Source organism: Cervus canadensis, chromosome 21, assembly GCF_019320065.1.
Source record: "Cervus canadensis isolate Bull #8, Minnesota chromosome 21, ASM1932006v1, whole genome shotgun sequence".
NCBI lineage: Eukaryota > Metazoa > Chordata > Mammalia > Artiodactyla > Cervidae > Cervus > Cervus canadensis.
In genome coordinates this window covers 57803107-57827840 of record NC_057406.1, presented here as the reverse complement: position 1 = coordinate 57827840, position 24734 = coordinate 57803107, and the positions used below count along the sequence as shown (strand labels likewise).

At 49.7% G+C, this 24734-nt stretch overlaps 1 protein-coding gene and 1 pseudogene across 2 annotated transcripts in view; both read left to right on the top strand.

Annotated features, from left to right (window-relative positions):
• LOC122424051 (apolipoprotein L3-like) overlaps nt 1–9489 on the top strand; it is a 9887-nt gene extending 398 nt beyond the window's left edge. Inside the window, exons 1-2 of one of the 2 annotated variants that reach the window (XM_043441696.1) lie at nt 1683–1840; nt 8509–9489. In XM_043441696.1, the coding sequence (XP_043297631.1) occupies nt 8564–9367 (804 nt within the window). In that variant the 5' untranslated portion in view covers nt 1683–1840; nt 8509–8563 and the 3' untranslated portion in view covers nt 9368–9489. Of the gene's footprint in view, nt 1–1682; nt 1841–8508 lie in introns of those variants that run through there. The other variant, XM_043441697.1, reaches the window with a different exon arrangement.
• A 12886-nt stretch (nt 9490–22375) lies between these two features.
• Nucleotides 22376–24510, top strand: LOC122423202 (annotated as a pseudogene).
• Nucleotides 24511–24734: the final 224 nt, after the last annotated feature.

The following is a 24734-nucleotide window of genomic DNA, read 5'->3' as shown; positions in this document are numbered from 1 at the left end:
GTCACCTGGGTCCTCATCGGATCCTCACTGCCCCTCTGAGAGCAGGTGGTATCACCCCCACGGAGAACAGGAGGAAGCTGGACCCAGGGTCCAGGAATGTGGCCCCGGCCCCTGCCTGGGAAGGACTGTCTTGGATGGGGCCTCTGTGTGCTTCCAGCCTCTTTCCTGCATCCAGGTTGAGCTGATTGGTCGGGAGGACACAGGGTGTCCTGTCCCAGGAGGAAGTGAAGCAAGCATGTGGTGTGTCTGTAGCACAAATGTCCTGGGTCCGGGGCAGTGTACCTGCCTTCTTGGAGCCCAGGTCACGCGGCTGTCTGTCGCCACCTGCTGTCCTGTCCCACGTGGGGAGAGACGGGCAGGGGTCTGTGCTGCACGCACATGCCCACCACCCAGGACCTGAGTCCCTCCCAGCAGGGCCTCTGCTGGTGGTTTCTAGTTTCTCTGCAGGCCCCGGCACTGGGTGGTTTTAAGCTGCTGCTCCCATGTCTCAAAGGTACCTTGCAATTCAGAGCCGCTTTCACACCAGCTGCACACAACCTCCTGTTGACTTCTTCCTGGGGCTTAAACCTAACTGAGCAGTGTTGTGCTAAGTCTGCAGAGGTCAGAATTTACACTAAAGCTGCTTCTTTTCGGCAAGTTGTGTTGCTTGCACAGAGTATCTACAAAGAGTTTACACTCAGATGAGTGATGAGCTGGGCTGGGCCCCATCTCCCTGTCAATGACAATTGGTGATAAGAGACTTGTTCTGTCACAGCCCTGCTTCCAAACCACGTGTAGTCCTAGCCGGCTCCTGCCTGTGGCTGCACCCTGCTCAGCTCTGCTGCTTAGCTCCTCTGTCTCCTAAGGCTGCTAAACCCACTCTTGACTATATATTACCTGTTAACCACAAAAAATAAAAAAAGCTTTTTCTCTAATTATTTAAGGTAAAGCTGCCTGAATCCCAATGTCCACCGAGACCTTTGGTAGAAGTGCACGTGGGCAGAGACACCCAGATGTGAGATTCCTTCAGGGCTGAGGTTCTGTGTTTGTCTGCAAGTCTAACTCATGACTTCCCCTTTGCTGACCCCAACTTGTCCCCTTCCCAACCCCTTCTCCACTAGACCCCCAGCTCCTGCTTCCCCTGTATCTGGAAAAGCCTGCTCACAGGGCCGCAGGACTGACCCTGGCTCAGGCTCCTCGCCCAGCCTTGGCCTTGCTCCAGAGCCCAGTGGTGGGTGCTGGTGTGGGGAGTGGGGTGTGGTATGGGATAAGCATCCAGCTCTCCTCTTCTAGATCAAAGACCTGGACAGCAGCCTTTACCCCTTGGCCAGAGCAACGTCAGCAAGGCAGGCGTGTATCAAGTGGGAAAGGGGGAGAGAGGGAGGGGCTGGGAAGAAGCCCATGCGGTGGGAGAGTGATTTGCCAAGGGCCTCACAGTCTGTTGGTGGCAGGTCTTCCTTCACAGATCCCGGGTAGGATGTGCTGAGCCAAGAAGGCCCTGGCATGTCAGAGCTGAGCTTGTTTCTCTAAGGGGTCAAAAGGGAGGAGGCAATAGCCCAGGGTGGGGCCCGGTGGGTGGTCAGGCCTGAGTGACTCAGACAGGAGGGCTTTCACTTACGCTTTTCCCTCCCGGTGTATATCTGGGCCCAGAGGGTGTGTGTGGTTTATTGAAGAGATGCACAGCTGGTGACTGCATCTGCAAAGCTGAGAACAACTGGATCTTGCTCACACTTGGGCAGAGGAAGACTCCTGGGTAAGCAGGGGGTTAAGACTCCGCCTAACTCCCCATCCTCAGGATGAATGTCTGAGAAAAGGATGGTTGTCACTAACTGACAGAAGAAGGAAATGGAAGCTCAGAGAGGTGAGGTCATGGCTGAGGCAGCAGGTGAAGCAGGGGCAGAGCCTGGATGTGGGGGCAGGTGTGTCTGAGGGCTTCCTCCTGCCACCTGGGCCCCTGAACAGAGCAGAGGGAGGGCGTCACCCGTTCCGGTGGGCTCAGCTCAGGATGTGGACTCCTGAGACGTGACTGGAGACCAGAGAAGGAAGGGGATTTGGCGGGGGTGCTCTAGTCCTTTGACCTAGAACACACAGAAGAACTACACAAAAAAGGTCTTAATGACCCAGATGACCACGATGGTGTGGTCACTCACCTCGAGCCAGACATCTTGGAGTGTGAAGTCAAGTAGGCCTTAAGAAGCATCACTAGAAACAAAGCTAGTGGAGGTGATGGAATTCCAGCTGAGCTATTTCAAGATGATGCGGTCAAAGTGCTGCACTCAATACACCAGCAAATTTGGAAAGTTCAGCAGTGGCCACAGGACTGGAATAGGTCAGTTTTCATTCCAATCAGAAAGAAAGGCAATTTCAAAGAATGTTCCAACTACAACACAATTACACTCATCTCACACACTAGCAAGGTAATGCTCAAAATTCTCCAAGCTAGGCTTCAACAGTATGTGAACAGAGAAATTCCAGATGTTCAAGCTGGATTTAGAAAAGGCAGAGGAACCACAGATCAAGTTGACAACATTCATTGGATCATAGAAGAAGCATGAGAATTCCAGAAAACATCTACTTCTGCTTCATTGACTACGCTAAAGCCTTTGACTGTGTGGATCACAACAAACTGGAAAATTCTTTAAGAGGTGGGAATACCAGACCACCTGACCTGCCTCCCGAGAAATCCGTATGTAAGTAAGGAAGCAACAGCTAGATCCAGACATGGAACAACAGACAGGTTACAAATTGGGAAGGAGTACATCAAGGTTGTATATTGTCTCCCTGCTTATTTAACTTATATGCAGAGTACATCATGAGAAATGCCAGACTGGATGAAGCACAAGATGGAATCAAGATTGTTGGGAGAAATATCAGTAACCTTAAATGTGCAGATAACACCACCCTTATGGCAGAAAGCAAAGAGGAACTAAAGAACCTCTTGATGAAAGTAAAAGAGGAAGAGTGAAAAAGTTGACTTAAAACTCAGTGTTCAAAAAACTAAGATTGTGGCATCTGGTCTCATCACTTCAAGGCAAATAGATGGGGAACCAATGGAAATGGTGACAGACTTTATTTTCCTGGGCTCCAAAATCACTGCAGATGGTAACTGCAGCCATGAAATTAAAAGATGTTTGCTCCTTGGAAGAAAAGCTATGACCAACATAGACAGCATATTAAAAGGCAGAGACATTACTTTGCCAACAAAGATCTGTCAAGTCAAAGCTATGGTTTTTCCAGTAGTCATGAATGAATGTAAGAGTTGGATCATAAAGCAGGTTGAGCACTGAAGAATTGATTGTTTCAAATTATGGTGCTGGAAAAGACTCTTGAGAGTCCCTTGGACTGCAAGGAGTTCACACCAGTTAATCCTAAAGGAAATCAGTCCTGAATATTTACTGGAAGGACTTATGCTGAAGCTGAAGCTCTAACACTTTGACCACCTGATGCAAAGAACTGACTCATTGGAAAAGACCCTGATGCTAGGAAAGATTGAAGGCGGGAGGTGAAGGGGACAACAGAGGATGAGCTGGTTGGTGGTATCACCAACTCGATGGACATGAGTTTGAGCAAGCTCTGGAAGTTAGTGATGAACAGGGAAGCCTGGAATGCTGCAGTCCATGGGGTTGCAAAGAGTTAGACAGGACTGAAGGACTGAACTGAAATGAGGAGAGGCCAGGTATGGGATCTTGAGCCCATAGAGTGAACTGGAACCCAGTCTACCATGAGCAAGATTTCTGACCTTGGGTAAATCACATAACATTTATGCTTCAGTTTCCTTATCTTCAAACAGGAATACAATAGTACACACCTCAGGGTTATGGGATAATATACATTTTAATTTATAAAATCTTAGAACAACTGAGTGTAGAGCAAAATCAGAAACACTTGAGGCTCTCATCAATAGCTGTTGCTATATCAATAAGGATCTTTACTATCATTTCAGTCAGGTCTCAAGAGGGGTAGTTGATAAATGCTCTTTTGCCTTCTAAAAAGGGGTTAAACATAATCAATATTTGCTTTCTTTCTTTACCTCCCAGCACATGATAGTCACAACCAGAACCAAAAGAAAACCTCTCAATATAAAGATCTGCTTAAAATAAAATAAAGACAACTGAGAACTGACAAGATTGAAAGGATGCCACTCTCCTATTTCATGAGTATGAATATAAATTGGTAGTTTCTTTGCATAACAGTGTGGCTCTATGCATGAAAAATCTTTAGGTGTTGATACCCTCAGACCCACTCATTCTGCTTCCAGAAGTAGCTTAAAGAAATATTATCAAATGAAGGCAAACTTTTCTACAAGAAAAGTTTCTTTGCACTATTATTTACATAAATAATTAGAAACAGCCTAAAAGTTCAACAGTCAGGGTGCGACAGCAGAGAGGACTGGGCACCATCAAGGGTCCTCAGCCACCCTGGGCAGAGCTTCAGGGGTTGGGCGGGGTCGGAGGGACTTCAGGCCCTTGTGGGATAAAGGCTGTTGCAGAAGCTAGGAGGCTGTGGGCTGTAGGAGCTGCAGCATCAGGAAATTTATCAAAGCAGAGACTGGCGCACAGGGAGCAAGACATCATTTCAGAACGAAAACACTCGTTTGTTAATAAACATATCTACGAACACATATTTTTATATTAAAAAAGGCATAAGGCATAGTCATCACAAATGTGGGATGTAGATTGGAAAGACCAGGCTCTGGCACCAGCATGAAAACTTGGGCTGACCTAATTTTAAGTGAGTTTCAGGAGCCTGCATGTCATATAGGTAATGAATCAATATTAGTTATTACCAATTAGTACACACAAGTGTTCCCTCATGTAATTTCCAGAGTATCCCTTCCTATCTGTTCTTCTGTCTCTGGTTTTATTGCTCCTATAACTTCGCAGATTAGTGTCTCCTCTCTGATTACCTTCTCCTTGGGCCCCAAAAGGAGAGCAGGACTCTAACCCAGGGTGCAGAGAGCAGTGGGAGGATGAGTAACTTTCCTTAACTAGTGGCCTGCAGAGCCCAGGGGACAGAGAATCATGCTGGGTTAAGTCCATGGTGGCACTGGTGGCCGTCCTAGTGGAAACCCCTGGAGACCAAACCCCTCACTGCTTCCTGCAGTCACTGCTCACTCATGATGGAGCCCACAGTCTGTTTTTCCTTCCCAAAGGTGAAGCCACACCTCCTTCCAACCTGACACAGACAAGGAGCTGAAAGGAGATCTCTGAGATCCTGCGGCTGCCATGAACCCAAAAGACCTCTGGGACTGCTCAGCTAGTCAGCTGTCTCTTGTTTGGATGGTTCCTACTTGTGACCCAGAACTGAGATGCTGCCAACAATCTGAATTAACCTAGAGAAGAATCAAGAAGGGAATAGATAAGCATCCTCGAGTCCTATGGAGTCCAAGGGGACTTCCCCTACCCTGGGGTCTGTCCCCATCACCTCCTTCCTGGCCCTCTTCTCTGGAAGCCATGGCCAAGGTGCTCAGTTTCTCCCTCCTGGTCCCCCAGATCCCATATCATGACTCAGGAGTGAGGCCAGAACAGCCCATGGACAGAGGGGACAGCAGAGGGAGTCCCCGAGACCAGACAGGGCAGGGAGAGGAGGTCCCACAGCATCCCTGAAGCTTCTCTTGCCCTCTCTCTTGTCCGAGCCTCCTCCTGTTCCCAAACCCTGGGGCATCACCACAGCGGCTGTTTCCTCCAACTCTCACCCTGCCGCCTGCCCAGCTGCTCTGCAAGGATCAGCAGACCCTGAGCTGAACCCCAGTCTGGTCTTTGTCACCTCCCCCTTGTATGACCTGGAGCACAATTATCTGACCTCACCTGTAAAATGAGAAGAATATTTCCATATAGTGTTAAGAGGATGAAATGTAATGTGCTCTGTGGCCTGGGCCACACAGCAGGTCCTGCCGAGTATGGTGCTGTCCCCTTTACCTAGAAAGTGTTAGATCCAGGTGGAAAACTCCCCCGCCCCCAGAATCACCTCTCCCTCCATGCTGTGTCACCACACCCACCCAGGGATCTGATATATAAGCATGTGCTTACCAGGTCTGACACCTCAGGCAGGTTCTGGCTCTACTGATCTCAAACACCCCTGGAGACACCCAAGTGCTCTGTTATTTCCCCCACCCATCCACACCCCAATCAATAAATACACAGATTTGGTGCTCTGGGTTCCCTCCATATGAGACCTGGGTTCCTTTCACTCTTACTAAAACAGGAAAAAGAAAAAAAATTAACAACCCTTCATGCTGCAGGATAGACAGAGAGCCAGTGAGCTGGTATCTCTTCCTCTTCAAATAAGGACACAAATCTTCTTGGGTTAGGGCCCCACATTTATGACCTCATTTCACTGTAATTTCCACCTTAAAGGCTCTATCTTGAAATAGACTCATTGAGGTGCGGGTGAGGCTATGGCTTCAACATATGATTGGGGCAGTTGCACACAGTCCACCCATAACCCCAGGTGAATCCATCAACAGTACCTCCAGATGACTGCTGCTCAGGAAGATTAATTTAACCACTTCATACTCATTACCATTTACCATTTACATTACAGCGTAATTTCTTCTCATCTTAGTCTTTTATCCACCTAGGGTAAAAACTTTTTTTGAGGATATCATTGAGTATATCCAGAAGAGAGTATGCAATGAATAGCTGCAAAACCTCCTCACTGAAGGCAAAACCTGCTCACTGAAGGCAAAACCCGGGAGAATTTTGTGCCTGAGGCTGGTTTGCCCAGATAACCTTCACGGGTGCATCGGGAATGTTACCCACATCCCTGCCACTCAGGCTAGCTTCCTCCTGGCAGGCCTCTTCCAGGGGTCAGAGTGGAGCAGAGGGTCCAGGCTGGAGGACTAGAAGGCAGATTTGGGCAGCAGGACCAGGACTAGAGTGGGCAGAGTGGGCCCCAAGGACACAGAACTGAAGGGGCTGTGACCCTAGCAGAGGTCCCCTGAGTGGGATGGGGGCATTTCTTCCCTCCCTGATGGGATCCCCTCAAGCTGTGCTAGAGGGCCCTGGGTGACTGTGTCCTCCACACCCTGCCTGGGACCTGGCTTCTCCCTCCATCCAGGACCCTCTTCTGGTCTGCATGGAGCTGCCCTGATAGTGGGAAGGCCCTGTGGCTCAGTGAGCCCTCCGGGGTCACAGTGAGTGGCTGTGATTGTGTGTCATTTGAGGGATTCTGAGGAGCCTCACGCATCCCCACCCAAGAGGAAACACTTCCTCCACCAGCTGTGCAAGTGCCGGTCTCCTCAAGCTCAGCAATTCAGATAGATGTTTCCTAAAGTCTCTTGAATCTTTAGAGGTTCCATAAAGTTGCATACGGCCTTAGGGTGCAGGTATGTGAAGCTGTCTAAAGGTAAGGTGTGAGTTAGGCTGGTGACCCCCGAGAGGTCAGGGATGCTGGGCACTGAAAGATGTCAGGATTCCAGTTACAGTTTATTGCAGAGCGGACTTCAGGTTCCCATCAGCTCCAGGACCATTGTCCTCAGGACGACTTACTGTCCTGGATTCAGTGTGTGGCAGGACACACAGAGCCCGGCCCCCAGGGATGCTCACCCTGCTTAAAAGCAAATTATAACGTCTTTAAAAAAATGTTCATTTTGCCTGAAATATAACATCAAATAAATTGGTGAGTTATCATAGGATGAGATTTCTAGAAAGTTCTGGATATGTGTACTATGTTTTTTACTTATTTGTGTAATGTCTACAGTCCTCAATTTGTGTCTCTCTTTGTATTGTGATAGTCTTTCTTTTTTGTTAGTTGCCAGTAAGTTATTTAGGTGTTAAAGAATTTTAAATGCATGACAAAAAAAACCTTTTTGTGAGGTTGAATGAGAATAGGACCAGGCTTCAATCTTTTATTTATTATGGTGATGTTTTATTTGTCTATTACTGTTATTATTTCCAAGCTAAAAAATTAAAAGCAAATTATTAATACCCTGACCTGTTTTCTCTGACTACTCCCAGAGGTCAGACTAATGCCTTAGTGTCCAGCTCCTCTGGAGGTCAGGGCAGATATTACTTGACCCAAAGGCACCATCATGTGTCACTTTGTCAGACTGTCCAGTGGCCAAAGGCCCAGGCAGACAAGAACACTCCTATCAGCCAGAATATTCCAAGAGCTTAGGGACCACTTCCCAGTTGCCAAGGGCAAAGAGCAGGTTGACTCCTCACTGCAAACTAAGGCCCTTGAATGAAGGTTTTCTTCCCAAATCCCACTTCTGTTAGTTTCTCTGTGGACTTTCCACCCTACCAGTCCTTTGGAAGTGATGGTGTTGACCTGCCTCGGAGGCATCTTTATCAAATACCTCTCTTAAGACTATCTTAAAATGGCTTTTGCTTATTTATTTCATGATTGAATAATGGAGTATCCATGAGGTACAAACATGTGTTTAATGTTGAAAATAATTTACATTTGCAAAACTCTTCCCTTGTGATTTATAATAAAATCTCTGTGGCTTATGCAGAATAGATCCATTGAGCTTATTTTACAGACAAGCAAATTGTCTTCTTAATCCCTTGATGTTCCTTGTTACAGGAAAGAAGTGGAGGCATTATGTGAATTTCTGAATGAGTGGAAGACAGACTTGGCTATGGAAGACCAAGAGAGATTCCAACGGGACCTGCTAGACAGGGAGAGGTTTTTAAAGGACTTTCCTCAGGTGAAAAAGGAGCTGGAAGAGAGCATAAGAAAGCTCTATGCACTTGCAGACAGGGTTGACAAGTTGCACAGGGACTGTACCCTCTTCAGGGTGGTGGCCAACTCTACCGGCACTGTGTCTGGTGTTCTGAACATCCTTGGCCTGGCTCTGGCACCCGTGACAGCAGGGGCCAGTGTGGCGCTCTCGACCACTGGGTTAGGGCTGAGAGCAGCAGCTACTGTGACCACTATGTCCACCAGCATCGTGGAACACTTTAGTAGGTCATCAGCAGAAACGGAAGCCAGTGGCCTGTTGTCAACTAGCATCAAGGAAAAGGTGTCTGTGGGAGCTCGATGTCTGTCTGCACTTGGGATGGCTTTTTCTACAGCGAAAGTCTACAAATCCATGCAAGGGGTTAGGAAAAATGTCCATGCTGCAAAGCTGGTGAAAGACAACTCTCAATTAGCAGCCCAAGCTAAAAGCTTCACGAGCACTGGGCAAGTCTCTGTCCAAACCAGCAAGGGGGTGAATGAAGCTTTCAAAGGCACCACTCTGGCAATGACCAAAAAGGCCCGGATCATTGCTGGAGGCTTTGCAGGAATCTCCCTTCTAGTGGGTGTGGGCTTCCTGGTAAAAGAGTCGATGCACTTGCATGAGGGGGCAAAGACAGAGTTGGCTGAGAAGCTGAGGCAGCAGGCCAGGGAGCTGGAGAAGAAGTTGAAGGAGCTCATACAGACCTATGAGAGGCTGAAGTAAGGCCTGACTCCCCCACCCCCAGAGAAGTGCAGGAACGAGGGACACATGTGAGACCAGGGATCAGAACACCTTGTTAGAGGGGAAAGGAGAGGGAGGCCACACTGATGGAGCTGGGTGTTAGGAATCTGGCATTTCTGTAGCTGAGCACAGCAGGGGAGGAATGCATGCATCTGGAAAATGGGGAGAGAGAAGGAAGGAGCCTGGAGCCTGGACTAAGGGAAGAGAGTGAGGGGAGGGGAGATACCACTTATTTTGGACTAAAGAACACACTGGGGGCAGAACAGAGAGGCAGGGGAACTAGCAACGAGAGGCCAGGAATATGAAAGTGTTTAAAATGGGAGAAAGTCAAAGAGGAGGGATAGCTGGGATCCAGGAGAAGCATCCCAGGCTCCTCTATCGCGCTCCCCAGGGTTTGCTGTCCCAGCAAGAAGAGTCTCCCCCTGATGGTGGTCTCTAGCCCTCCTTCTCCAGCGTCAGCTCACCTTTGATCCCAGCAGGTTTACCTTAATTAGGCAGTGCCTTCCTGATGATGATGGTGGTGGTGGCAGTGAAGACTACTCAGTGGGTGGGACATTTGTCGAGATGCAGGTGATATTTGGGACCAGGATCACTGAGTGACTAATGAAGACACTATGAAATTCCAAATACTGTGTGAAACAGAGGTTGGTTTAAAAAAAAAAAAATCACAAAAGAAAGAAGAAATGGGGCCAGAAGGCAACAGCCGACCAGGGAACTGTGTGGTGTGTCAAGGAGATCACCAGCCTGCGGTGAGGAAAGGCCGCCTCTCAGACCCTCGGTTTCCTCTTCAGTGGTGGAGCGGTGGGGGGGGGGGGGGGCGTGCTGGGCAAGACACTCAGGCTCCTTTGTCTCTCCCCACCTTTTGTTCTCCAGACTCTGGTTCAATAAATATGAGCTGGTTCAGTGAGGCTTCCTTGCATTGATTGATGCGTTCAACGGGGCTCCGGATGCCTGACCTCCTTCCACATGAGCCTGTCTCCCAGGATCTCAGGGGGCACGTCCTCCATGGCTCCTCCTTCCTGCCCACTGGGCTCCCATCCAGTCATTTCCCTCAGACCCTGGAGCCCCCAAGCCCCATGGGACACCCAGGAGAGCCCGTGTCATCTGACTTGGGCTGATCACGGAGATCTCCTCCAGCCCCAGGGACCAGGATGGATACGGGGCATCCAAGGGTGACTGAGAGCAGAGGGCTTGTGTGCAGGTGTGAGAGAGGGTCAGCCATAAGCAGAGGGGCAGAGAGAGACAGCACATCCCTCATCCAGGCTGCCTTCATGTTTCACCAGGACTCCTGCAGGAGCTTCCCCTCTCCTCTTGGCCAGAGCCTGGACCTCAAAAGGTGAAGGTTGAGCTTTGGGACCTTGCTCTTTTTTATCATAAAAGAAAATAATTTATTTGCTGGAAGTTCACAGGAACATCATGACCTGACATCAAGAAAAAAGGCTCTAACACCAAGAAGGTTGCAACCACTAACCAGGACCCTCGCTTACCTCTCTCATGAAAGGGCTTTGCTGAGAGTTTCAGGGAGTTCAGGATTTTTAACACATGAGCCACTCGTCTGTTTGTGTGGCCCTGCAATGAACCTTCTTTGGTTCCAAACTCCAAAATTTTGGTGTGGTTTGGTCTCACTGTGTGTTGGAAACATGGACTTGCATTCAATAAAACAGGCAGCCCAAAGTATTCTGCTGGAGCCTCAGGTCCCTTGAAGGCAGAGGTGGATGCCTGGCTCACTCCATCCATGGAGGCAGGACTGAGGGGCTGGGGAAAGTGGGCAGGAAGGAGGGAAAGTCCATCCAAAGCCATGTTCTGACCCGGTCACCCATCTGGGATTGCACCTGCCACGGCCTTCTGAGGAACCTTCATGGAATGGCCTCAGGCTCATCCACTCCAGGGAGGAAAAGGGAGCACCTGGGTGTTGCTCTCACCCCAGTGGGCCTGCTCCACGGGGCACCAACTGTCTGTGTTTCCATGTGGAGCATGTGAGCACCAAACAGGTTCCCATCCCATGGTGACCCCTGTCTCAGGTGAGATCCCTGTGGTTCTGAGCAACAGATACTGAGTCTGACTAAGTGAGCACAGAAGAGGGCCCACTGGAGGGAACCGGAGCAGGTCAGAGAATGGAAAGGAGCCCCCAAACCTGTGCATTTCAGGAAGGACAGGAAGCAGGACAGGTCCCCCTGCAGGAGCTCACAGTCTATCCCCTGAGGCCTCTGCCAGCAGGGGGGCTTAGGTCCAGGCACCTAGAATTCAGAGTCAAAATCCCAGGGCACAGAAGAGCTTGGGTTGGGAGACTGTATTCTTGATTCAATAGATCAGGCTGAAGGATAAGGATGAATAGGTAATGAGTAGGATGATTAGGCTCCAGATTTAGTGCTTCCTGGATCCACATGTGCCCTATTCTCAGACCAACAAAGTGACCCTCCTCACCCTGTTCTGGGTCCAAGCACCCCACACACAACAGCAAGTGCACCACCTTTTCATATAGTTCGTCCTGTTAATGTTCATGTTCATGGGGTTCTTGCGGCAAGAATACTTTGGCCACCTGATGTGAAGAGACGAGTCACTGGAAAAGAACCTGATGCTGGGGAAGACTGAGGATTACTGGCTACTCTGGGCTCTGTCCTTGGGGCTTTTTCAGGCCAGAAGGGTAGCAGACTTATTAGAATTTCAGTCACTTCTATCCAACCAAGAACTGTAGCTGCCTTCAAGAGAAATCCACAAAAAATGACTATCTCACCCTTTGCCCATCATTCAATCTGTATTTGACTCCCCTCAAAAGCTTCCTTTTCTGCTCCTTCTCCAGAGCCCTCACATGGCGGTTTTGCACTCTGTACTTTAGTGTTCTGTACTTTGTACCAGGTCTAGAGTGTGTGGTTGTTGCCTGCAAGAGAGTCTGCTTGTCAGGAGCTTGTCTGAAATGATTTTTGAGCCTTACTTCTTTCTCTGACTTGTGTGATCTGAAGAAGTCGCGTCCCTGCCTTTGCCTGTATCCCTATCTACATAATAAAATAATAATTCTGCCCCTCTTCAAGAGAATCACATGATAAAAAAGTAAATGAATTGCAAATAGCCAAGCGCTCTTCTGATAGAATCATACCCTTATGCTCCTTCTGTCCTTCCACAGTCTCTCCAGGGTCCAGGGCGCCCCATGACCTCTATACCAGGGAAGCAGGCCCTTATGGGGAGGGAGAACTTGGACCTCTCCTCTGTGTTTCAGGCCCCCTCCCATCCCCTTCCCCTTGGACATAAATGAGAATGGCGAAGATCCCAACTTTAGAGTCAGACCTGGGTTTCTATTTTTCTTTACATCTCTGACATCTCGGATAAGCCGTTTCCCTTTCCCTGACAAGCAAGGCTGCCCTTTGCCTCCCCACTGATGGGGAGACCCTTCTGCTGACACAGTGCCGTTCTCAAGCCTCATGTGGTTCTCGCCCCCTGCTTCCACATCTGGCCTGGCAACGCTTGTCCTCCTGCGCTTTGCTCCTCTGGCTCCTAAGTATGTCAGGTCACTCTTGACTTTGAACTACCCTTTTAAAAAAAGCAACCCTGTCTCTCTCGTCACCTAAAGCAATGTTACCTGAGCCCCCATGTCCGCTACCCCCTTTGTGAGAAATGCACGTGGGCAGAGACGTCCACAGGTAAGGCCTTCAGGGCTGAGTTTCTGCGTTTCTCTGCGAGTCTGACTCCTGACCTGCCCCTTGCTGGCCCCCACCTGCCTCCTCTTGGCGTCCCCTTACCCCCACTCTCCCTGCACCAGGAGGAGGCTGCCCACAGACCAGCAGGGCCAACCCCGGCTCCAGGCCCCTCCCCTGGCCTTGGCCTTGCTCCAGGGCTCCGTGGTGGCACATGGTCAGTAGCCACCTCTCATCCCCTGGATTGAAGCCCTGGAGCTCTGCAGCAGCCTGTACCGCATGGGCCAGAGCAAGGTCTTCTTCCAGGCCGGCATGCTGGCCCACCTGGAGGAGTGGGACCTGAGATCACAGATGTCATCATCGGCTTCCAGGACTGCTGCAGGGGCTACCTGGCCAGGAAGTGAGTCCCGGGACACCCACACCTTGCTCGTGACCCCCCAGCTCTCCTGCAGTGGAGGGCACTGAGGAAGCAGGGCCTGGGTGCCCTCATGGCAGGAGGTGTCCCCAGGGGAGACCCATGTAGATTTCCCTGCCCCCTGCTTCCTGGATTTCTGCCAGAGGTTTAAAGTGAGCAGGAGGGAGCAGTGACTGTGCTCAGATTGTCCTTCCAGGAAAGCCCCTGGCCATTGCCTTTCTTCCTTGTGTCCCTCCCGTAGGGGAGACACCCAGCGCCGGCTGTCCCCAGAGGACCCCGAGCTCCAGGGAGGAGGCGCCCTTAAGTCCTGACCACTCCTGTGGGGTCAGGGCAGGCTTGTGCAGGACTGCAAGAGGGGCAGCTGCGTGTTTACCCCTTGACCCCTCTGTGTCAGTGCTTCCAGCCTGAGCCCTGAGCACTGGGGAGAGAGCGTGAGAGTGTGGTGTTTGGACAGATGGACATTTGCAGGACATGAGCTGCTGATATTCTTCTGCCCAACAACAGTGGTTTTCTGAGTTGCTTGAAGAAAGGCCCCGCCTCTCCCCGACAAAGGCTGCCTTATCTGCAAAATCAGATCAAATTTCTGGCCTTTGTTATGGGTGATTGTAAGACCAAATTGCAGTGTGTGGTCCTCATGGAATAACACCCATCACTCTTCTGTCCGTCCCTCAACCTGGGAGCAGGTGACCATGATGGCCCAGGGACATTTCCTGGGATGAAGCAACCCAATGGAAGGTCAGGCTGGCCTCCCTGAAGGGCGTAGGCCCATTGCAGCCTCTTCTGCTTGGGGGCTAAAAGAAAAAGTCCAACAGCAGTTGAGTTACAAGACTCTCAGGCTGAGTTACCTCTGCTTCTCCATTTCCCTGTAAAATGGAGCCAGTACTTCCTAGAGCTGATGTGGGTTCAACAGGAAAGGCATGGACGGTGCAGGCACAGCGCCTGGCACACGCTCAGCCCTCCGTCCACAGAGGCTCATTGCTCAGGAGCCAAACGGAGACAGGGCCAACTCTCTGTTGTAGACTTCTCTGAGTCGCCAGGACACTGATTTTCTAATAAAAGTCCTCCATTTGGAGAGAAAATATCAAGTTGTCAAGTGGAGATAAACCAGGGGAGAAAAGGACAGCATGCTGTCAGCCCCCGCCATGAACTTCTGCATCCACCTAATGGCAGTGACCACAAAGACCAGGCCTCCTCCTGTGGGTCACTGGGACCAAAGACACTAGTTCCATCCCTGCCAGCAGGGCTAGGTCTAGAGGGATCTGATCAGAAGGGGTGGGAGGGGCATGGACAGAGTGTCAGAGGAGTGGCCTTAGGCCCCTCACCCAGGTACCATGGGAGCAGAGCAGGGGACTGTGGACTCTACAGGGGAAGGTCCTAGAGGGCTTCTCAGGGGAGGTGATGTCAGATTTGGGCTTTGCTGCATGAACATGATCTCCCAGGTGGTTGCAGCAGGTGACCCTGGCAGAAGGTCCTCTGTAAGTAAGTGCCCAGAATCCTCATGGAGTGACACTCAGCAGCAGCCGTATGACCAGTATGGAGTGAGCAGGTGGCATTTTCTGGGACTGGGTCTCATGCTGGTGGCATGACAGTGAATAAGGCAAGCAGGCTGGTGAGTGTGGGTGGGTAGAGAAGGCAGAGGGGGCTGGGAAGAAGCCTATGGGCTGAGGCCAAGGGCCTGACAGTGTGCTGATGGCAGGTTTTTTTTCAAGGAGTGCAGAGCCGGATGAACTGAGCCAAGAATGACCTAGAATGTCAAGCTTGGGCTTGTTTCTCTAAGGGGAGCAGTGGGAGGGTGGGAAAAGCCCAGGGTGGGTCCTGGTGGGCAGAATATTTGACAAAAGTGACTCAGAATTGAGTGTGTTCAATTTCCCCTTTCGGTTCTCCAGGTTTATCTGGACCCACAGGATGTGTGGTTTATTGCAGAGACACACAGCTTCTGGCTGCATTTGCAAAGCTGAGAACAACTGGATCTTGTTCACACTCGGCCAGAGAAGATTCCTGGGTAAGCAGGGAGGTAGGGCCCCCGCCCACCTCCCCATCCTCACAGCTAAGAAAAGGATGATTGTCAATAGTTGACAGAAGAAGGAAAGGAAGCTCAGAGAGGTGAGGTCAGGGCTGAGGCAGCAGGCTAAGCAGGGGCAGAGCCTGCATGTGGAGGCAGGTGTGTCTGGCAGCTTCCTCCCACCACCTGGGCCCCTGGACAGTGCAGAGGGAGGGTGATGCCTGCTCAAGTGGGCTCAGCTTGGAACATGGGCTCCTGAGACGAGAGCCGACACCCCAGAAGGAAGATGTAAGTTGCAGGTGCTCAGCCCTTTGGGAAACTGGAGGAAATGGAGGGGTGGAGGAGGAAAGAGGAGACAGAGTCCCCCCTGCTGTGGCCTGGCCACCCTGAGGCTGTCCGCAGGTGCTTCACTGCAGCTGATGGAGGAAAGGCTTCCTCTTGAGATACAAGGAATCCAGGTGTATCATCACCTTGTCTCTTGAATGCCTGCGCAGTGCCAGCCCCTGCGGGGGGATCTGAGGCCTGAGAGGGGAGGAACAGGAGACCCAAGTGGGGAGACGCAGGGCTTGCTATACAACGCCCACATTATGAACTCGGTTTTATAATTTTAAGACAAAAAGTCAAACTGTGAACACATCAGTCTAACAGGAGGGACATGGGCTTTGATCTATGTGTTTTACAGGCAGAGACAATGCTGGAAACTTTGGGGTTACAAAAACCATGTTTCCCCCTCACATATGCATGTCAGAAAGTCTGGTCTTGGCCTCCACTCTGCCCATGGAGAGCTGTGTGACCCTGGGCAAGTCACCTCCCCGGGAATTGTTTCCTCAGCTTCTTACTCAAATTTTTAATACATATATATACTTTTTTTTTAAATTTGAGTGTGTCAGGTCCTAGTTGAAGCAAATGGGGTGAGTTGCTCCACAGCATGTGGGATCTTAGTTCCTTGACCAGAGAGCAAACCCACGTGCCCTACATTGCAAGGCGATTTAACCACTGAGCCACCAGGGAAGTCCCTGTTACTCAATTTTTAAAAACTGGTTTCAGTCTTTTTCTGTGGATTTTAGGCCCTCTCTTGTGTATTTTCACCTTGTTGACTCTAGGTATTGCAAAGTGTCTGCTGGTCTCTCCTTGGCATCTAACCTGGTTTATGGTGTCCTTTGCATGTTTTAATATTTAGAGGACAAAAAAATCAGACTTTTCTTTATGGCTTATAGGATTTGTGTCTTGACTAGAAAGGTTTCCTCAAATCAATCTTATTTTGAACATTTTTTTTCTAGGGCTTTGTAGTGTTTTCCTTCTGGCTTACATTTAGATCTCTTTGGGACTCACTGATGGAATGATTAGAAGCTTTCTCTTTCTTCCTCTTCCTCCTCCTCCTTCCCCTTTCTCCTTTTCTCCTTCTTCTCTTTCAAGCAGGACATATTTAATGGGTGCTTTTCTCAGTCAAGGTCTTCCCAGGTGGCGCTTGTGGTAAGAACCCGCCTGCGAATGCAGGAGATATGAGAGACGTGGGTTCAATCACTGGGTCGGGAAGATCCCCTGATGAAGGACAAGCCAACCCACTCCAGCGCTCAGTCAAAAAGGAGCACTCCCTTTCTTGGGTCTTCAAAGCAGCCTCATGGCAGTCTGGGTATGACTCCACTCTCTCCCCTCGACATCCGCAGCAGCAGTTAGGGAACAGAGAGCGAGAAGCTGGAGGGAGCTGGGCCCCACAGCCACGCTTGGCCCTGGATTACAATATGGGGTGTTCTCCTCTGTTAGTCTCTGATAGGCCACTTCCTGGAAAGGCTGTTTCTGGGAAACAGGAGGACTCTGGAGAAGCCTGTCCCAGGCTTTGGAATGTCTGAATCAAGGGTCAGGCATGTATCAAATTTTAGATAAGTCCCATGTTTTTCCACAGTTCTCTCTTTCTCTTCTCATGTAATATTATCATAGCTGGAGTGAGGAGACATGAGGAAATAAGGTGTTTCCTGCCACCAGAATGTACAGGGTTCCTATGAAAATTTTGCAGATCAAAATGGCACAGAGCATAGACAATCTAGGTCTCACATCACAGTTTATTGGCAGAGGCTAATCTTTTGGAAAGCAGGGGATGCCTATAAAGGAAATACACTCAGAAATCTGATAATACTGTCTGTCAGAAAGAGCTTTTCATCCAGACAGACCAGGAAAACAGATGGAATTACTGCACTGCAGGTACAACAGGGATTCTGCTGTGTCTTTGAGAAGCTGGTTGTTTCATGTCCCCATAAGGGGTCACCACACCTCATATTTTAGCCAGGCTGTATCTAGGAGGGCAGGGGGTGCCCTGCCAGTCCTGGACAGGAGGAGTAGCAGAGAAGAGACAGGGTCCCACTCTTTGAGACCCCACGGACTGCAGCCCACCGGTCTCCTTTGTCCATGGGGGTTCGCCAAGTAAGAATACTGGAGTGGGTTACCATGCCCTCCTCCAGGGGATCTTCCCAACCCAGAGATCAAACCCAGGTCTCCCGCATTGCAGGTGGATTCTTTTCTGACTGAGCCCCAGGGAAGCCGAAATGGGTAACAGGGCTTAAGAATTTGTCCATTTGTGTTGAGAAAAAAAATGACCACCAAAAGATTTAATAATACCTCTCTGTTAGCAGATTTATGTCTGGTGCTGCTGCTAGAGTTTCAGCTTCAAGAGAACTCCAAGAGCATAGACACAGTACAGCGGGTTGGAGTTAACTGTTGGCTATTTCATTTGAAATGCTAACTGGAGAGGTCTGTTTTTAAATACATTTTCTGTTATTTTTTTCCCTGACTCCTGTTTCTTCTTGGCTTAGCTGCCCTGTTGTCTCTCCCATCTCCATCTCGGTCATTTTTCCTTGAGAGCCTCGTTTCCCTCTCCGGGGCCTGTGAGATAGTTGGGTTTTCCTCCCATCAAGCAAGATGAAGGTACAAATCTCTGAGAGAGTGGTGAAGATTAAGTCCCATACCCAATTAAACACACATGGAACTTTCTAGAAAGGAGCCTGAAGAAAATTAAGAGATCAGAGTAGATGAAACAAGGACTGAATTTCCCTTGAGGAAGTATATTCCCTTTCATTTAATTTGGGAATAATAAAATCTGACATAGAAAAAAAAAAAGGCAAGCAAAGTTTTATATAAGAAGAGTGTTGCTTACACGAATACTTACATAAAGAATTAGAAACAACCTAAAGTTCAATAGTCAGTAGAGGACAGTGGAGAGGACTTGGCCCCAAACAGGTTCGGGGCCATCCAGGCCAGGACTGAGTGGACTCCAGGCCCTTGTGGCATAAAGGCTTTTGCACAACCAAGGAGGGTGTGGGCTGTGGCACCAGCTTTATCAAGTTGGAGACTCAAGCAAAGGAAGGAAAATGTCATTTGGGAATAAAAGGAGTCACTTGCCAACTAACAGCTATCCACAAATAAATATTATTCTACATTAAAGGGAGTGCAAAAAAAAAAAAATAAAAGGAGTGCAAATTCAGTCCCTTTTTGTGAACTGTGGACTGTAGCCCACCAGGCTCCTCTGTCCAGGCAAGAATACTGGACTGGGTTCCAGTTCCTCCTCCAGGGCATCTGAGTTCTCAACTCAGGTATAATCTGAGTCTCTTGCATCTTCTGCATTGGCAGGCAGATTGTTTACTACTGGGTCACCTGGGAAGCCCACATTAAAGGGAGTAGAGCATAGTCATCACAAACCTGGGATTCGGATGAGAAAGGCTTTAGTTCAAGTCCAGGCTCTGGCACCAGCATGAAAACTTGGACTAACTGAAATTTAGGTGAATTTCAGGAGCCTGCATGTCATAGACTCTGGATCAGTACTAGTTATTACCAAAGACTAAAGAAAATGTTCCCAACCTCATGGAATTTCCAGAGTATTCCTTCCTATCGGTTCTTGTCTTTAATTTTATTGCTCCTATGACTTCACAGATGGCTGTCTCCTCTCTGATTACCTTCTCCTTGTGCCCCAACAGGAGAGTAGGACTCTGACTTGGAGAGAACTGGTGGGAGATGAGTAGCTTTCCTTAACTAGTGGCCAGCAGAGCCCAGAAGACAGAGAACCACGCTGGGTTAAGTCCCTGGTGGCACTGGTGGCCGTCCCAGGGGAACCCACCAGAGACATTGCCCCTCACTGCTCCCTGCAGCCCCTGCTCACTGGTGATGGAGCCCACCACCCGTTTTCTCATCCCCAAGGGTGAAGCCACACCTTCTTCAAGCCTGATTCAGACAAGGAGCTGAAGGGACATCTCTGAAACCCTGCTGCTGTCACCATGAGCTTTAATATCTACCCCTCAGGTAATTGGCTGCCTCTTCTCTGGACGGTTCCTACTTGTGACCTAGAATTGAGGGTGGTTCCTCCAGGCAGAGTTAACCTACAGAGGAATTAAGAACCAAGAAGAGGAGGGATAAGCATCCTGGAGCTCCCCCAGAGGGGCCACGTGGAGTTCCCCCAATGGGGGAGTGTCCCCAGATCCTCTTTCCCAGCCCTCTCCTTGGGGATCCACTTGCTAGGTGCTCACTTTCTCCCCCACTGCCCTCTAGCAAGTGACTCAGAAGTGAGGCCAGGACAGCCCATGGGGAGGGGGACAGCAGAGAGAGTCCCCAGGGCCAGATGGGGCAGCGAGAGGAGGTCCACCAGGGTCCCTGGAGCTCCTCCTGCCCTCTCCCTGGCCCAGCCTCCTCCTGCTCCCCAGACCCTGGGACGTCAACACAGAGGCCTTTCCTTCAACTCTTGCCCTGCCACCCACCCAGCTGCTCTGCGAGGGTCAGTGGATCCTGAACTGAACCCCCATCTGGTCTTTTCTGCCTCCCACCTGTGTGACTTGGAGCACAGCTATCTGATCTCATCTATAAAATGGGAATAATATATCCCTTTATTATTATGAGGATGAAATGTAATGTGTGTTCATGGCCTGGGCCAGTGCCTGACACACAGTAGGTTCTGCTTAGGTGTGGTGCTGTCCCCTCTACCTAGAATATGTTAGTTCTAGGTGGAAATTTCTCCCCTCCCCCAGAATCACCCCTTCCCCTAGCTGTGTTAGGGCACCTGTACAGTGCTCCTGTATATAAACACCTGCTTACCAAGTGATTGCATCAAATATCCCTGCAGATCCCCAGGTGCTCAGTTATTACCCCTGCCCACCCCCTCCCCAATCAATCAATACACAGATTTAGTGCTCTGGCTTCCCTTCATGTGAGCCCTAGGTTCCTTTCTCCCTTAGTGATCCAGGAAAAAGAGAAAAACTAAGAACACTTCATGTTGCAGGAAAGACAGAAGGAAAGGGAGAGAGATCTGATGTCTAATAAGGACACCAATCTTATTGGATTAGGGCCCCATACTTATGACCTCATTTTACCATAATCACCTCCTTAAAGGCCCTATCTTCAAATACAGTCACCAGGGGGTTAAAGCTTCAACATATGAATTGAGGGGTGGGGGGAAAACAGTTCCATCTGTAACCCCAGGTGATTCCACCAAGAGTACCCCAGGTCATCGCTGCTCAGAAAGATGAACTTTGATCACTTGATCCTCAGTACCATTTACCTTCCCCCATAATTTCTCCAATTTTCTTTTTTTCTGTCTAGCACTCAGAATATTTTTGCTTAAACTGCAACAACAACTGCTTGCTCAAGACAAAGCCTGGGAGAGTTTTGTGGCTGAGGTCAGTTTGTCCAGGTAAACTGCACAGGTGCACCAGGAAGGTCACCCAGATCCTCAGGCCCCAGGCTGGTTTCCTCCTGGCAGGCACACCTCCTCCTGGCAGGATCCTATGGTGTGGTGGGCTTGAGGATGTTCCTTCTCAAGAATCCATGAAGAATGTTTCCTCCACGTCAGTGAATGGCCTCGGACTAAGAAGAGATGAAACCTGTAAGGAAGGAACAGGTTATGTGGCCTTGGACAAGTTACTGATCTACTTGCCATTACTTTCTTCATCACTTCAGTTTTATTCAGAAGACACAGATCATGCATGAAAAGTACCTTGCATCATGGCTGACACAGAGTATGTGCTCAGTTAATATTAACTTTTAAAATAATCTTGTTGGGAAGAATCAGGGGCCAATGGCCTTCTTCCAGGAGATGAGAACCAAGTAGAACTTCCTTTGTGAAAAGTCAGGAAATCCTGACATCAACATCACTTTGCATTCCAAGGGATTCTGACTTGAGCCCTTTGTTTAGGAACTGTACCAACCCTGAAGGATCCTGCTGGCCGATAAGACAGAAAGGCTGGAGAGGAACTGGGTGGAGCTGGTGGGGTCCTGGCTCTAGTCCTGCCCAGCTCTGGGGCTCTGGGTTTATTTCTTGGAGCCTCAGATCTGTCCTGTGTCCAGTGGGAATAGCAATTCAGTCTAATGGATTGTGGTGATGGCCTCAGAGTGAACTGCAGGTCAGAGGTGGGGAACCAAGTGCAGTCATAAGGCCCAGGGAGGCCTGGACCAGGGTCAGACCCAGGGTCAGGGTGGAGCAGAGGGTCCAGGTTGGAGGACTAGTAGGCAGGCTTGGGCAGCAGGACCAGAACTAGAGTGAGGAGAGTGGGCCCCGAGGACACAGAACTGAAGGGGCTGTGACCCTAGCAGAGGTCCCCTGAGTGGAAGGTGGGACATTTCTTTCCTCCCTGATGGGATCCCCCCTTGCTGGACTAGAGGGCCCTGGGTGACCATGTCTGCACACCCGCCTGGGACCTGGGTTCTCACTCCATCCGGGACCCTCTTCTAATCTACATGGAGCTGCCCTGACAGTGGGAAGGCCGTGTGACTCAGTGAGCCCTCCAGGGTCACAGTGAGTGGCTGTGACTGTGTGTCATTTGAGGGATTCTGAGGAGCCTCGTGCATCCCCACCCAAGAGAAAACACTTCCTCCACCAGCTGTGCAAGTGCTGGGCTCTTCAGGCTCAGCCATTCAGATGGGTGTTTCCTCAAGCCTCTTGAATCTTTAGATGTTCCATAAAGTCGCACATGGCCTTGGGGTGCAGTCAGGTGAAGCTGTCACAGGTAAAGTGTGAGTTAGGCTGGTGACACCTGCGAGGTCAGGGGTGCTGAGCACTGGAAGATGTCAGAATTCCAGTTACAGTTAATGCAGAGCGGGATTCAGGTTCCCATCAGCCACAGGACAGAGTCAGGACAGGTTTCACACACGAAGCTTCCATTGTGCTCAGGACAAGTTACAGCTAAGGTGGCAAGCTGGTGAAGAGGTCAGGGAGCAGGGTGATGGGTCAGGAGTCAGTGAGGTGGGCTGGAGAGCCATGGGGAACCAGGGCTCAGGGCACATCTCCTGCTTCCCTGTCAGTTGGGGCAGTGGATGGACCCAGTGACCTTCTGTGAAAGCCAAGGTCATCAGGCTTAGGGGAGAGCAGATGCCAACCAAAATGATCATTAAGGGTCCTTCTAGCTCTAAGTTTTGATTTTAAAAAAATTCTCCATACACTGAAGTAACCAGTCTGCAAAATCAGAGGGCACAGTCCCCCGGACTGTCCTTATGTTTGACACCAACAGTCAATTTCTGGGGTCCAAAAAACCACCCTCAGATTTGAGTTTTCCCTAGAAGGATGCTCCAGGATCACTGAAAGGACAGGACAGGATTCAGGTTCCCATCAGCCACAGGGCAGTCTGGGCGGGTTTCACACACGAAGCTTCCATTGTCCTCAGGATGAGTTACTTTCCTGAATTCAGTGTGTGGCAGGATACATAGAGCACTGCTCACCAGGAATGCTCACCCTGTTTAAAAACAAATTACCGTGACTTGTCATCTCCAGCCCCTCCCTGAGGTCAGACAAGTGCCCTAGAGTCCAGCTTCTCCAGAGGTCCGAACTGATACCACGTGACACAAGACCCCATTACGTCACTTTGCCAGACTGCCCAGTGGCCAAAGGCCCAGGCAGATGAGGACACTCGCATCGGCCAGACTAATCTAGGGGCTTAGGAACCACTTCCCAATAGCCAAGGGCAAAGAACAGGTTGACTCCTCACCACATGCTGAGGCCCTTCAGTGAAGGTTTTCTGCTCTAATCCCACTTCTCTTAGTTTATCTGTGGAGTTACCACTCTACCAGCTCTTTGTAAGTGTTGGTGTTGACCTGCTTCTGAGACGTCTTTGTCAAATGCCTCTCTGAAGTCAAGAGTATCCTAAGATTCTTTATTTATTTTTTCCATGATTGAATAAGTACATGGAGCATCAACAATGTCCAAACATGGGTTCAGTGTTGAAATTTTTTTTAATTTGCAAAATTATTTTCATTTAATTTATACAATAAATTTTCCACTTAATTCATAATCTCTGTTTTATGCAAGGTAGATCTTGTTGAGCCGATTTTACAGAGAAGCAAATTGTCTTTCTTCATCCTTTGATGTTCATTGTTACAAGGAAGAGGCAGTTGTACTACATGAATATCTGGACCAACCGGACAAGAAGAGGTTTTTAGTAGAGTTTCCTCAGATTAAACGGAAGCTGGAGAAGAGCATAAAAAGTTGCATGAATGTGCAGACAATGTTGACAAGGTGCACAGGGACTGTACCATCTCCAATGTGGTAGCCAGTTCCACCAGCATTGCATCTGGCATCCTGACCATCCTTGGCCTGGTTCTGGCACCCTTTACAGCGGGCATCAGTTTGGGACTCTCAGCCACTGGATTAGGGCTGGGAGCAGCAGCTGCTGTGACAGGTGTGTCCACCAGCATTGTGGAACTCGTGAACACGTCATCTGTAGAAGCCCAACTTGATTTCCACAGAATAGCCCAGAAGATTTCCAGTGGGAAAAGCCTCTACAAAGTGAAAGATTTTAGGAAGCATATCCGTGCCATCAGGATGGCCAAAAGCAGCCCTCAGTTAGTAGCTGGGCGAGTCTCTGGCCGAAGCACCCAGCCAGTGAGAGCAGCTTTTGGAGGCACGGCTTTTGCAATGACCAGAAGAGCCCGCATTTGTGGTGGAGTCTCTGCAGGTTTGTTCTTCCCATTTGGCATATGGTCCCTGGTGAAAGATTCACAGGACTTGCAGGGTAGGGCAAAGACAGAGTCTGCTGAGAGACTGAGGGAACAGGCCCAGAAGCTGGAGATGAATTTGGAGGTGCTCACCCAGATCTATGAGCGTCTGAAGTAGGCCCCAATTCGGGCATCCCAGAGCAGTGCAGGGACCAGGAACACGTGAGTGGCCAAGCCCCAGAGGTAACTTGCTAGAGGGTAAGATTGCAAAACAAAATTGGTGGAGCTGAGTGTTAGGAGTTTGGTGTTTCTGTAGCTGAGCACAGCAGGGGAGGGGTGCATGCAGGTGGTAGATGGAGAGAGAGTAGGAAGGAGCCTGAACTGGGGGGTGCGGGTATGGGG